Here is a 15,404-nt window from a genome sequence, read left to right as displayed (position 1 = left end):
TTTACCACAGGCTTGTCATGGCTCGCTTTCTTAGGGAAATCTGAGAGGTTTCGTCAGTTCCAGCACAGACTAGTAAATTGTAGACAATCAATGTGCATATACAAATTAGGTTATTTCGTTTTTTAAGATATATATTGCAGGTAAATGCAGTCGACGACGCCTGATGGTAAGCAATAACCGACGCCCATGGACACCTGCACCACCAGAGGGCTTGCAAGTAACGCAGCGTCTTATGTAAGCGAACAACTCGCGAACGCGAAGCGAAGCGACGCCACGGGCCTACGGCGTTCGCGTTCGCAACGAGATCGCCCACGTAGGACACTTCTATAGGTTTCAAAGGATTGATTCACCTCGCGCCGCATCGCTTCGCTTCGCGTTCGCGTGCCGTTCACCTACGTAGTACGCTGCGTAACGCTCCGTAGCGAACGAAACGCAACTGTCACTGTCACACTAATATGGAAGAGTGATAGAGAGACACAAAGCGATTCGATGGCGAAGCGCAAGCGATTGATACCTTGGCTAGGCCGCCTGGTGGCGAGGTCCCTACGGCCATTCTTTCTTCGGCCTCGCTCACCAATTGCCACAGAACACTTGAGGAATAAAAGCACGTGCAGAACTAGGGTATCAGTCTTTGCAATTAAGTACTTGTACCTGCTAATACTATGCAAATTTCTTGTTTTATTAGGGAATTTGGGGTGGAGTGAATCCGTTCCGGGTCGGCTTTGACTTTAATACTGGACTACAGTGGCTTAGATGCTCACCTTCCGGATTAAAAGTTGCATGCTCTTACCGCGAAATCATTTTAAGAACTCATCTAATTTATTTTAGTCTGCCGGGTTCTCTTTATTGACCAAGACAAGGCTTTGTCTCAATTGTCCCTTAAAGGGTCACTCGGCAGTTCGGATTACAGCGATGTTCGGATTACTCTGTGTACGGATTATCGAGGCCCTACTGTACCTACTTCAATTAGCAAGTAGTAAAAAGTCGAAAGAATTATTAAGTATCGTCATTAACATTTGTAACAAACAATTTATAAGCAATTTATCCCTCCAAGGGCAAAAATGGCCTCGTTAAATAGCCATAGCGTTTCGGGCCATTATTTAATTTTAATTAAATTCCTTATCTTCTGATATCTTGTGATCACAGACTTCATTCATCAGACTCCGCATTGTTAAGAGAAAAACGTCCGCTTATCTAATACAAAAACGTAGTCCCATTTTATCTGGATATTGACACTGTGGAAAATATACTTGCATAATTTGATGTATATTGCCATGCCCGTGCCCCTCTGTTTGGCTTTTTATGATTTATTTTTTATTATTGATTGATTGATTGATTGATTGAAAAATGTTGATATCCAGAGAGGAAAACGGCGACTACGTTTGTATGGAAAGGCGATTTTGTATCGCGGCGGTCGTCCACTTTCGTCTTAAGCATTTACAAAGACATGCAGTTACACTTAAATACTCGTAAATATTCTTAAACTTGTAAAGTAACTAGGTACTTAGTCGCATAAAAAGCATGATTCAATAATTGCACCCTACCGTTTCATACAACAGTTGTCCATGCTATGCCGACCGAATTAAAATGTATTTTGCGCGCCAAAACTAAAGTTTCCGATGTAGCCCTGACTGCTCCTGGGTTGGACATGTTTTGCCGTATTCAAAGTGACTTACTTAAGAGGGAAATTAAAATGAAACAAAATGGAGCGCCACGCGAAACTTGCAACGAAAGATATACTCGAGGAATCAGGGGGCACCCTGTATAAATTGCACGCAAGTAGTATCGAGCAACTGTCGCATTGTGAAACCTTATCACATTTAATACGTCATTACATTGATTTAAAAAACAAAAGTATTATGTTACTAGCTTTTACCCTCGACTTTGTCTGCGTGGGATGATGATGATGAATTATCCTATGTCGTTCCTTGGGCTACAAACAAACAAAGCCACAAACGGTATGGAAATTATCTAAATCGGTACAGCGGTTTAAGCGTGAAGAGATAACAGACAAACAGACAGACACACTTTCGCATTTATTAATATAAGCATGGATGATACTTACTGTGAAAACGATCTATGGTGGGTCGCAAATCAATTTGTTCGATTGTACCTAAACATAATGCTTCATCTAGTTGATAAGTGCTCTGTGTCGATGAACGCAGTAGGTACGCTGTATCCTGTAGCGGTGATTATTGCTTTCGGTTATGGGCACTTGGGAATTATTCAGTGCTTTTGTCAATAGCATGTAATGTTTTTCACTGGATATTCTTTTGTTTTCTCCTGCCTAAGTAAAGTTCCTGAATCAGAATGGGATAATTTTCTCGAAAATTCTATTAAATGTTCCTAGTATTATTTATAGGAGCGGCGTTCGAAAGCTGCGATTCGTACGTACGTGGGACAAAAACGTTTTTTGTTTGAGTTAAGGCTGACTCACGCTAGACCGGGCCGGAGCCGGGCCGGAGCTTCCGGCGCTTCGTTTTCTATGGAAAGGACCAAGGTGATCACCGATCAGACGGCATAGAAAATGACGTGTTGACGCCTCGGCCCGGGCCCGGCCCGGTCTAGCGTGAGTCATATTATTGCAATCCTTTAAGGTTATGCGACTTTCTTGTCAATATCATAAATTAACGGACCTTAAAGTCTAATTTTCGAAATGTATCCTTATCGTTCTACCAGCAAACATAAGAAAACTCAAAATTTGCATTTGATTACTTTGTCTCACAAGTCACATGTGAATAAAATGCAACTTTCTTATCAGTTTTTGAACAATCAAGAGAGCCTTTACCAGCTAGTGTGGTGAAAATTAAAAATACATCTTACGACAACAATGTTTTATTCTTAAATTATAATAAAACCTAATACCAAAGATAGATATAACTCCGTAATAGATGGATACAGTCTAAGGAAAAAACGTGCCTCGAAAATCAAGAAAAATTTGATTCTCGTTCAGAGGGCGCTACTAGCTTTGGCCTACAGTCGTATAGATGGCGTTGACGGTTTCTTATTTAACAATTTTAACGCATATCAGTGAAAGAACACGGGTCAAAATCATAAAAATAATTAATGCAAATAAAAAAAATCATTTATCCATATTTAAATACATTTTATCGTATTTTTATGAATCTTCATTTTTAGTTTTAAAGTGTGTCGACAGATGGCAGTGAATTTACTGGGGTTACAAAATTTACTATGACAGTACCGCTCTAGTATAAGTTACTCTATGCTAATACATAAATAGAAGAGTGCCTAACCTAAAACAATATAAAAATAATACCTCACCTAAAGTTTACTTCGCTATAAACAGCACGTGCCTAAAATAAAAAAGGGCAATTCATGTGCACGGCAGAGCATGCGCCAAGTTCAATATCCGATTGTTTTCTCGATTTATTATAAATCTACATTTTTATACTAGGGGCTCTGAGCTATAGACCTCGCGTTAGAGAGTTTTCACATTGTCCAATCCGATATCGGATGTCGGAAGGAAGTAAAATTTAAGATACATATATGTGTTTGTCTGTATTTATTTATTATTACTAAAAAACAATAAATAACGCAAAAAAGGCGGACTTAATGCCAATGGCACTTTCTTGCAGCTTTTTTTTCATCATAGGCGCCTTCCGACATCCGATATCGGAAAGGCGCTTCCGATAAATTCAGCCATGTCGGAGCCCCGTGTTAGCTGTCGGACCGAGAATATTTGTTTGTGTGCGTATGTGTAGGTAGGCATAATATTTGTAAAAAAAGAAACAAAACTGCATTCAAAGTTTTTTTTTATCCCCAAGTCTCGCCCGGGAATCGAACGGACTAAAAATAAAAATAAAAACTCGCTATTTTAGTCCACTAGTCGATACAGTTTTCACTCGCCTATCGTACAGTCGCCTTCAGATATATCGGAGCGGCCGAGGTGCTCAAAAATATCTGAACACGCACCTAGCCCCTTGACAATAGATATTTGTTCGTGTTCAGATATTTGTGAGCACCTCGGCCGCTCCGATATATCTGATGGCGACTGTACAAAAGATTCATAAAGTGTTTTTTAAGTATACCTATAATTAATACTAAAAATATATAAATAATATCCAGATTTGCTCTAAATTCCAGTAATCCTAATTTTTCAGTAATCCGGCTCTCGTGTGTCAGCATTAGTGCCGGATTAGAGAGATTGTAATGTAATCCAAAGTGATAAAACTAATTCGCAATTAATAGATAACCTCAAGTTTACCGATTTAACAACCGGTGGCATTCAGATTGAAAAAATCGATTAGTGAATTAATATTTATACGGCGCAATAATTATTGCTCTCTATGCATCACGCTCGTACTAATAAATTGAACGTTTAAAAAAAAAAATTAAAACCTGATTCCCGCACATCCTGATCTTCAAAAAGAAAAACAAAAAAAAACTGGAAATTTTAGTTTCCACTACGTCACGCACATACAAGTGGAAAAATTCACTCTAAAACGTGACGTAATGGAACGGACATTTTGGGACATCTTTTTTTAATCGTAGGATGCAGAATGCTGACGATTCTGAGTAGAATGAGACCAAGAAAGTTAAGATTTGTAAGAATCAATTATTATTATTATAAATATCATATTTTTATATGCGAACACCGCCTTGGCTCGAACTTTAATTATATTATAACTTCGCAACCATTAATTACTGAAATTTTAAACAACACCATTTGCTTAAAAGATCTAACCGCAATTCGGTTTTAAAGGAATATCGACTTAGTTTCAAGTGGCGTATGGTTCAAAATTGTATAGTAAATAACGTTGAGATGCAATGCGTGGGGTTTTAATACGTAATTAGGAGGAACGTACGGCAATTATCAATATACAGGGGGAATTTTGAGACGGTACCCCTACTAATATTACAAATGCGAAAGTAACTGTATGTCTGCCACCTCTTCACGCTAAAACCGCTGAATCGAGTTAGATGAAATTGGGTTTAGATATAATTTGAGGCTCCAGGAAGGCCATAGGATAGTTTTTATCAATCATCATCATCATTTCACGTAGACAAAGTTGCGAGTAGAAGCTAGTGAGGAATAAAATAAGTGGCCAAGAATTGATAGGTAAAGTAGAATTACAAAATAATGAGTATTCATTGGTCAGTCGTGTTTTAAAATTCGCCACTCGTTGCGAATGTCCTATTTTTCGCACTTGTATCTTAAATAAATATAAATGAGCTAGTTACGTTACACTTCGCAACGCAAAAGTAGGCATGTTACTTGCCAATAATCTAGTAATGTGTGAAAAGTAAAATTTACTTATTTATTTAATAGTCTATGATTGTTTTGTTTTTTGATCCTTATATTTCCAAGCCAACAAGAAACTAATTTATATTATTTAACTACTAATGCATACAAATTGTATCCAATTAAGCCGTATCCAGCCAAAAAGAAAGCATTGTAAATTGTAAATAATGCGATACTGTCATGAAGAGATATCCACAATTGACAATGAGATGCCTCTTTCCTGAAAACTTCGCAATAATTGACAGGCCAATTCAAACGTACACTGATATCAGAATGACATCTAACTGACGTCATTCGGATATCGTACATTTCGCTCGTACTTGTCCGTACATGTATTGGCGTGGGCGAGACGTACGACAACTAATTAACGTGATTCAAATATCATTCTGAATTCAGTGTACGTTCAAAGTGGCCTGTGAGTAAGGGAAAGTGATTTCTGATCTCATCTGAATTCCCACCCTGTAGGTGTTACTTCAATAATCTTACCGAACATAGCACTAATTGCTAGTGTAAACTTTACGTAATTATATTAAACACGAATTATTAAATGTGAAATTGTTAATGAAGGCTGTGTAACTATAACAATTGTTTGGCTATTTAGCCTAATAAGGCAATTTGATGCGCGTAAATATACGTAAATAGGGTTGGTTGACTGAAAATGGGTTATGACAACCTATATAAGTGGTAAAATTAAATAGGTAATTGAAATTGATTTTATTAATAATTCTGTATTTTCTAAGTATGTAAATTGTAATGTATGTTGTGATTTGTGTATTTGGAATGAATGTTTAATTTTAATTTTGTACAACTGTACTTTTTGACATTCATATGTTTATTATGTTAATGCCTAAATTGAAAAAAAAAAGAAAAAAGAAAAAAAAAAGAAGAAGAATGAATGAATTTTAAATACTATGTAAAATTGTATAATTATTTTTGCTTAGTTTCGCTTCGTCTGCGTGGGATGATGACGATGGTGATTGGAACTCTATTTTCAACGGCTTTCTACACTTTTTAGGGTTCCGTACCGAAAGGATAAAAACGGGACCCTATTACTAAGACTCCGCTGTCCGTCTGTCTGTCTATCTGTCACCAGGCTGTATCTCAGTGATAGCTAGACAGTTCAAATTTTCACAGATGATGTATTTCTGTTGCCGCTATAACAACAAATACTATAAAGTACGGAACCCTCGGTGCGCGAGTCTGACTCGCACTTGGCCGGTTTTTTGTTTGTCGCGACACTCGCGACAGCGATACTTACTGATATAAGTCGATGTAGACTACGAAAATAAGCAGTATGTATTTTGGTTACAAGCATGTCAAGGAGATAAGCCGTCTATGTATGACTAGCTTTTGCCCGCGACTTTGTCTGCGTAACACAGTAACACTTAGTAACAGCAGCTAAAGTAAGTATAGCGCCTGGAAAAATTATCATAGCAATCATTCAATTTGAGCATATTATGCACACAAATCAGCAGGCATTTCATTAATTATCTCAATTCCACCCCGCTTTTTACTTTCTTAAGAGATGTTTTTCGGGATAAAAACTATCCTATGTCCTTCTCAGGGACTTAACCTATCTCTATGCCAAATTTTATTTAAATCGATTTAGCGGTTTAAGCATGAACAGGGAACACACAGACAGAAAGACAGACAGACAGACAGACATTCGCAATTATAATATTAGTATGGAAGTATGGATTATTCTATGACTTTACGTATCACCTTCAATGGATGTTTGATATTACCCTTTGTCATTTAGTTAAAAATGAAGCCAACTTCACACACCATTCAAAACTCCGTTAGTAAATACCCGGTAATCCTCGAAAACACACGATCGTGTCGGGAGATAGCATCGAACACGTTACATTCGGTCGATGTTCCCTCAAAAACAACGTGGCTTCATCGCTCGGCGCTTCGGCCAGTCTACATTAGCCGTATAAGTACAGAATAGAAAATAGGACCTTCATTTTTAGGGTTCCGTACCCAAAGGGTAAAAACGGGACCCTATTACTAAGACTCCTCTGTCTGTCTGTCACCAGGCTGTATCTCATCAACCGTGATAGCTAGACAGTTGAAATTTTCACAGATGATGTATTTCTGTTGCCGCTATAACAACAAAGAACGGAACCCTCGGTGGGCGAGTCCGACTCGCACTTGTCCGGTTTTTTTATGATATAGAACGCCAACGAGCAGATGGATCACCTGATCACGTACGAGTACTGTCAGCATCAAAGTAACGGATCAGATTATGCGTCAATAATATTTACCATTATCTAATAGATTAACAAAATTGTATAAGTCCGGTATGTAGATCAATTAGACTGTGACAGGTACTTTAGAACGCGAACTGTAGAGATAAAATTATATATTTGTATTAAAAAAACCGGCCAAGTGCGAGTCGGACTCGCGCACCGAGGGTTCCGTACTTTTTAGTATTTGTTGTTATAGCGGCAACAGAAATACATAATCTGTGAAAATTTCAACTGTCTGGCTATCACGGTTCATGAGATACAGCCTGGTGACAGACAGACAGACGGACAGACGGACAGACGGACAGCGGAGTCTTAGTAATAGGGTCCCGTTTTTACCCTTTGGGTACGGAACCCTAAAAAAACAGGATTGCGGATAGACTTGGTCTGCCCAGATACCGCTGGGGAGACAGTGTAATAGAAGCGGATCTGCGTCAGCTTCAAGCCGATAATTGGCAGAAAATGGCGCAGAATCGGGAAAAGTGAAGTGCTCTCGTTTCGGAGGCCAAGACCCTCTTTGGGCTGTGCCATATTAGTTAGTTAGTTAGTTAGGATAGCATATGCATTTGGAGCGTTATTTCATCCGCTACTATCGATGCTCATCGTATACATTTTGAGCTTCAAAAATCTGATATTGAATTTAATTAACATAATAAAAGTAAACGGGATTCAAACCCGGGACCTACTGCTTCGCAGGGACTACCGTACCTACTACCTAGACTAAGAGGTCGTTTAAAAGCAGATTGTAATCAACTTTCTTTGAGAGTTCTTACGAAATGCTACATTTTCCAGCTTAGATTTCAATAAACTCCAACGAGCCAAAGTCACGTGTAATCACTATTTGCAACTATTTGTATTCGCAGAACAAATTTTCCGCTCAACTGAAAAATATGGAAATCCTAGCGTAAACGGAATTCGAAACTGGTTAAAATGCCACGTAAAGAAGTTACACGGAAACTATACAATAGAGGGATATAAAAACTTAAATCTAATTCAGCTTTATGTGGTTCCGCAAGTTTTTCGTTAGCTACATATTCAGAAGCTAGTAATAGTTATAGCCTTTATTTCATGCTTCTTTTTACAATTATATTAAATTACAATTTTATATATGTATTTGATTGCATGTCGCGTGTGCGGAAAAGGCGTCCCCCAGTTTTTCCCATTCTTTCCTATTCTGAGCTGTTCTCCACCAGTATCTGTCGAAGTTCCCTAGCTCATCTCTCCATTCAGATTTTTTTCGATTTACATTAGAGATTCAGAAGTTACCTATAAGTTATAAGTTCAATTTGTGCGTAAAATACAGTTGAGAATTTATTTATTTTTTTGCATGGATGCAATCGTCCATAAACGCTTGTATTTTTAAACGACTTAAAAATGTAAGGGATATAGGTTCTCAATTTGGGGTAAAGGTTTATTTTTAAATAGATGCCTACATGGTATGGTGGCAGGTTGACATCGGATATGTGCCATTTTCAACCAAAAGGGTACTTATTGTCGCTTGTCAGTAAGGCGCTATTTCCATATAGCTTCAATTAGAAATCAACCTTATCGACAACCGACAATGTGGTACCTTTTGGTTGAAAACGTCACATATAGAGGTGTTTTTTAGTCACCTGCAATAATTTACGGGGTGATATTTTTGTCGTGATTTCGGGGTTGGTCCCATAGTAAAAGGTAACTGCTCACGAAATTCTGATTTTATGAGCAGTTACTCGGAATTCGTACGTGTAATTAAATATTAGGTTGATCTCAGACATACCTAACTATAATATATATGTTATACAAACTTACCTAACTATATTATAAACTTTTCCCAGTAATCTTAATTCATTGCCCCGAGAATTTTATACAAGGAGAAAAAGGTCAAAAGTCTACCATTATCAATAGTTTAATAAAATAGACAATGAATCAATCAAACAATGTATTTGTCACAGAGATTTACTTTTACACGCGTACTATGAAGATATATCTTTAAATGGATAAGTAGTCCAGGAGTCCTGCGACAATAAATGACTTACTTTTTTCTATGGCAGATATTTTTGGTGGATTTTTTCATCCACTAATTTTGATGCAGACTGTACCTATGTCATTGTACGATTAATATAATGTTAGTTTAAAGTTTGTTCTACATTACAAATATATTTTGGAATACCTGATACGCGTCGGAATTTTCTCGGCAAAGATACAAACGGACTACACACCAACGCACCATTGCTGGCCATACACACAAGGGTACGCCTGCGCAGTTTTGCCTGTACAGTTCAACTGCACAGTCGAAGCAGCCGGCCTAGCCAAGATGACAACCGCTATCGCTTCGACAACGAAACGCCTTGTGTCTCTCTATCACTCTTCCATATTAATGCGACAGTGACAGTTGCGTTTCGATCGCTACGGAGCGTAAGCGATTGGCGTGTTGGCTACTCGGCTTGGTTAGAAAACTCCACAGTCGAATACCACAAATGCGCAAAACTTGGCAAAACTGCGCAGGCATATCCTAGTGTGTATGGCCATCTTAAATTTGCAGCTGAGCAGTTCATTTGAGTCGGTCTTTGGTTTTTAATTGTGGGTATTATATAAAAATATAGTCTTACCTGTACAACATCCTCTCCTGTCGATCAGCTTCCACATATATTCTATAGTACATAAACAACATTATCACTCCCGGGATCCAGAAACTCACACTACTCGAAATCACGGCATACACTTTGTTCACAGTGAAACTGCACACTTTTGGGTGTCTTTTCCTAAAGTCCAGATGGTCTTCCGTCGTATACCATCCCATGAAGATCGGTAGAAAGGAGACCAAAGCTGGACTACACCATACTACGGCCAGCATGATCCCTAGTTTCCCCGTTGTCATTATTAAAGGATAGTCCAGCGGCTGAACGATAGCGTAGTATCTATCCACGCTAATGCAGCACAGATGCAATATTGATGCAGAAGAAAAATATACATCCAGGGAATTCCACACATCACACATGAAATACCCGAACAGCCACTCTCCATTGGTAATCTCCACACTAAAATTGAAGCACATCGCCCAAATAGCTACCAACATGTCAGCTAGCGCGAGTGACACGACGAAATAATTCGTGATGACGCGCAGTTTTCTGTGTCTCATGACAGAAACTATGACTAGTAAGTTCCCGAAAATCGCTGCTAGAATAATAAACAGCATAATAAGACATTTCATGACAACTATAGCCACAATTGTCGGGTTGTCATCAAACTGTGTGTAGACCAAGTCGTTGGTTGTCTCATTAATGTCTAAAGATTTGTTGACGTAAGAATCCGTGAGATACATGGAAGTGGAGAGGTCTCTAAAGTCTACAGTACGGTTGTCGAACGTGTCGATATTGAAGAGTAGGTCCAGTTTCATGGTTCACATGTTATATGGCGTCTATGTGAGATTAATTTCTTTGGTTAAGATAAAGGTGGAGCGGCGGCGGCGCTCGGTCCGAAGCAGCATGGCGTACGATCTGGAACAAAATATTTTTTTTGAGAACTTGCAATAATAAGAATACAAATATCTTAGGTTGCTTTTTTATCAGAGATGGTGCATTCCCGTTGCCATGGAGGTTTTGGGATTATACTGAGCAACTTTTACTATGGGATCAACATCGAAATCGCGAAAAAAAAATTACCCTCCCATAGAAAATGGACCAGCCAAAATGTATGAAACAGCCAAAATTTTTCGAGATTTCGGGGTTGGTCCCATAGTAAAAGTTGCTCAGTATAATTCCAAAACCTCCCTGGCAACGGGAATGCACTTATTTTTTAGCCACTGTAAAGGTACAAATAATATTATTCACATTATCTATTAAACTCTGATATCACAATTTCGTATTATATCAAATCTCACGATATCTCGATAGTTTCCCCGAAATAACAGTAGTCTGATATCCGAAATTAATTAATACCATTCATAGTGGATGATATTGATAAGGATATATTATATTAAGGTTCTAAGAGGTTATTCACTTTTATTTTATGATTTATTAGTAATTCATTAATTCATTAATATACATAATGCATAAGTTCATAAGCTTGAATTGATTACCACATAGTTTTTCCCAAAACCATACAATAATAATCCTCCGAGTTAACAAGAAAGATTAAAAATTAGAGACCTAAATTTAAATCAATATAAATGGTTTATCTATTGTCATAATTAAAGATTTAAAATCTCATAGTCACTTAAATAAAAGTAGAAAGAATATTAATTAGGTACCTTAAAGTAACGAGCCTTGCCGACTTTCCGAAATGCTAACAGAACACGAAAACGATTTCACAACTTTCCTAGTTCAATATTTGAACTAACTTTAGAATTATAAAAGTTAACAGAAAAAACGTTTATCTGCCTTGGAGTTTAGAATTACTGTGTTGTATTGTATTGAGATTTAAAACGTTTAAAAAAGATAAGGTGTAGGTACTTGAGAGGCTTAAAGCAAGGACTAGTAAATAATATAGGTTGTCAACAATTGAATGCGTCTTTTAATGTCAGTTTTAATGTTAGTATTAGTCTCCATACAAAGTAAACTTTCTATAGAAATTTTCTAGTGCGCTGGTGGCCCTAAGTGTAAGAGCGAGCGACTTTCAATCCGGAGGCCGTGAGTTCAAACCCCGTACCAATGTGATTTTCGGAACTTATGTACGATATAGTATTTGATATTTACCAGCCGCTTTTCGGTGAAGGAAAATATCGTGAGTATACCGGACTAATCCTTATACGGCATAAGGCCACTTGCACCACCCCAATAACCCGGGGTTAACCGGTTAAACCGTTAACCCAGTGTCAAATTGTACTGGTAACCATGGTAACTCCAGGTTTAACCAATAAACCCCGGGTTAGTGAGAGGGTGAAAGTGGCCCTTAGTGTCTACGCCAATTCTTACTATTTACCTATTTATATCTGTAATTCTGTATACCTTGAATCACCTTCAATAAAACAACACGACTGCGAAACGTGACGATGAGTGCGTAATTTTAGCTCGTCTTCTTGTTTGTATTTTTATGAGATTATCTTATCACTGTTATTCCCATTGCAGTTATGAGAATCAGCTCAGACAAACCAGAATATCAGATTATCGCTGATGCGAATTCAAACGTTGCTCCGGCGTACGAGCTTGATAAGTACACATCCCACACACCGGAGCGAATCCAACGTGAATATAGCCGTACAAATAGGAGATGATGCTTAGGCAGCTATTCCACTGCCGACGCTTTTATGCGCCCAGCATATTGAAACGCGCACTGTGCGTTAGGCTACGCTCTACTCTTTTGGGAATCAAGTTGCCGAAGGCGCCCGGCATTCGATCGCGCGTACGCCCGATCCATTTAGTATGAGGGCGCTGAAGGCGCTTAGCATTACGGCCCGGCCGCGTATTTACAAAGGCTATACTGATATGGTTCAGATGCGAACTGAACTAGATTAGCTTTTGTTTGGACAAAACTTAACAAAACCCTAATCTATTATAGTATAGAATTTTACTGAAATCGTATAGACTTTATTAACTAAATTCATACGGATATTGTTACTACAAATGCTAGTCTGTTGCGATCTAAAATTTGAATAATATTTTAGTAACGACTCCGATTGTATTAAATAAATTACCGTTTATGCAAATTACTTAATTATGCGTAAGATTTTTTTTTCTTTTAGAATTATTTCAGTTGATAGGTACGAGTAACCAAAATTTCGTAACCAGATACAGAATGGGAATCAAGATTTCCAGTTACTTTGAAGCCGGTTACGTATTGGGCCAGCGTGTTACCGTTTGGTAACTAAATTTGGTAACTAGCTACAAAACAAGAATCAAAAATTCCTTGTATGTAGCCAGTTACGAATTGGGCCAGAGTGGAACCGTTTGGTAAATAAGTTTTGTAACTGGCTACAAAATGGGAATCTAAAATTACATTAAATCAATAGGTAGGTAGGTTAGGTTCGTTAGGTAGCTTCAAATGCCCGAAGGGCAAACCGCCCAGAAATAGGGGCCCCGCGAAGCGGGGCTCCGTCTAGTTACGTTGTGAACTCATTTTTTTTAATGAAACAGTCCGACGAACTCCAGCTAACTAGACGGAGCCCCGCTTCGCGGGGCTCCTATTTCTGGGTGGTTTGCCCTTCGGGCATTTAAAGCTACCTAACGAACCTAACCTACCTACTGATTTAGTGTAATTTTAGATTTCCATTTTGTAAACAGTTACATCCCGGGATTTATTTTTCCCGTTTCGAAGCCGGTTACCAATTTTTAGTTACCAAACGGTACTAAAGGGTACTCGTACTTCTTATTAGGTTTTGTGAGAGCAAAATGTTTGAATATTTGAGTAAATAAGTATTATAAAAATTTAGATATCATATTCAAACGATACTGACGTTACTAAACTCGACTAGGTTTTGTCGTGAATAATATTCGAAAATATGTAAGCAAAAAGCTAATCCATTTGAGTGACTACTTTTTACCGAAACGGTATAGATATTGTTAACTAATATACATAAACAAAAGCTCCCCGATTATAATCTGAGGCGTGACTGAAATAGTTTAGCTTTTGTAAATACGCGGCCCGGCCACGACATCGCGCGGCGGCGGCAGCGGCGAGCGGCGGCCATAGGTGGGAACGAAAGGTCCGATCACTGTGTCTCGCTCCAAACCTATGGCCGCCGCTCGCCGCTGCCGCCGCCGCGCGATGTCGTGGCCAGGCCGTTAGATCGCGCGCATCGATCGTCTCCCGTACTAGTTACTAAGCTTGCTTCTTATTTTCTGTTTTTCTCTTAGTTTTCTCACATTCCAATTTGAATAAACACCAGCATATTATACTGGTTAACCTCATGCTATCAACTCGTCACAATGTAGCGAGCTTTGGAACACACTGCGTACTAGGCCCTTTCGTTGAAGAAACAAAGATAATAAGATAACGTTAATGTCGCCCAACACCGGAGATAAGATGCTGTCTCAAGCATAAATAACTACTAATCAAAATAAATACGGTAAGTAATAGGTACGAAGGTGTTAACACCTTGTACCTGGTAATATTTAATGCAAATAAATGTATGATTTTTATCTTATCTGATCTTATCTTATCGGCCATCCATCGATCCTACGAGCAATGTGTCCCGCCCACTGCCATTTTAGTCTGGCCACTCTCTGACCTATGTCAGTACCCTGGGTTTTCTTCCGGATCTCTTCATTCCTCATTTAAGAGAAACCCCGAGCATAGCTCGCGCCATAGACCTTTGAGTGACTTTGAGCTTTTTTATGAGACCCATTTTGAGCGACCACGTCTTAGTTCCACATGTCATCACTGGGAACACACACTGGTTGAAAACCTTCGTCTTAAGACACTGCGGTATTTTGGACGAAAAAATGTTACGTAACTTTTCCCGAGTTGGATTCGATGAGCGACCTCTTTCTGAAAGTTGGAATCACCTAGCTGGATATCTTGTCCTAGGTAGGTTGTAATTATAGTCATACACTCGTATAAAATAAATAATTATACATTCCTTTAATTTCGATGTCTCCCTCCAGATCCAAATACCACCTCAATTTCGGTTTTAATAAAAGCGCTAAGTCTAATACAATTTGATAAACAACGCATTCCTTATTAAGGTGGCATTCGGATAGTGACTGCAACAGCAGTATTGTTGCCGCGTCACTGCGGCTGATCTTACTGTCAATGTCCTAGATAAAATGAGTGGCGAATGGAATTGCCTAATCGCGATAGTAACATCGCCCACACTGTTAACTGTCCATAGGCAAACCTTATTACAAAAGGCATATGGTCCCCCGATGGACAGGTTAAACAGCTTCCGGCGCTTTGTTTTCTATGGAAGGCATCACGTGATCACCTGTCATGTCATAGAAAAGTAAGCGCCGGAAGCTCCGGTCCGGACACGG

The 15,404-nt window shown here is 38.6% G+C and overlaps 1 protein-coding gene across 1 annotated transcript in view; it reads right to left on the bottom strand.

Annotated features, from left to right (window-relative positions):
• Positions 1-10,998, bottom strand: part of LOC134750783 (octopamine receptor beta-1R-like) — a 33,666-nt gene extending 22,668 nt beyond the window's left edge. Inside the window, exon 1 of the mRNA XM_063686026.1 lies at positions 10,104-10,998. Coding sequence (XP_063542096.1) covers positions 10,104-10,891 — 788 coding nt within the window. The 5' untranslated portion in view covers positions 10,892-10,998. The remainder of the gene's footprint in view (positions 1-10,103) is intronic.
• Between the last annotated feature and the right edge of the window lie 4,406 nt (positions 10,999-15,404).

This window comes from Cydia strobilella, chromosome 20 (assembly GCF_947568885.1).
Source record: "Cydia strobilella chromosome 20, ilCydStro3.1, whole genome shotgun sequence".
Taxonomy (NCBI): domain Eukaryota; kingdom Metazoa; phylum Arthropoda; class Insecta; order Lepidoptera; family Tortricidae; genus Cydia; species Cydia strobilella.
Note: the sequence above shows the minus strand (reverse complement) of the source record. Positions and strands in the feature narration are given on the sequence as shown.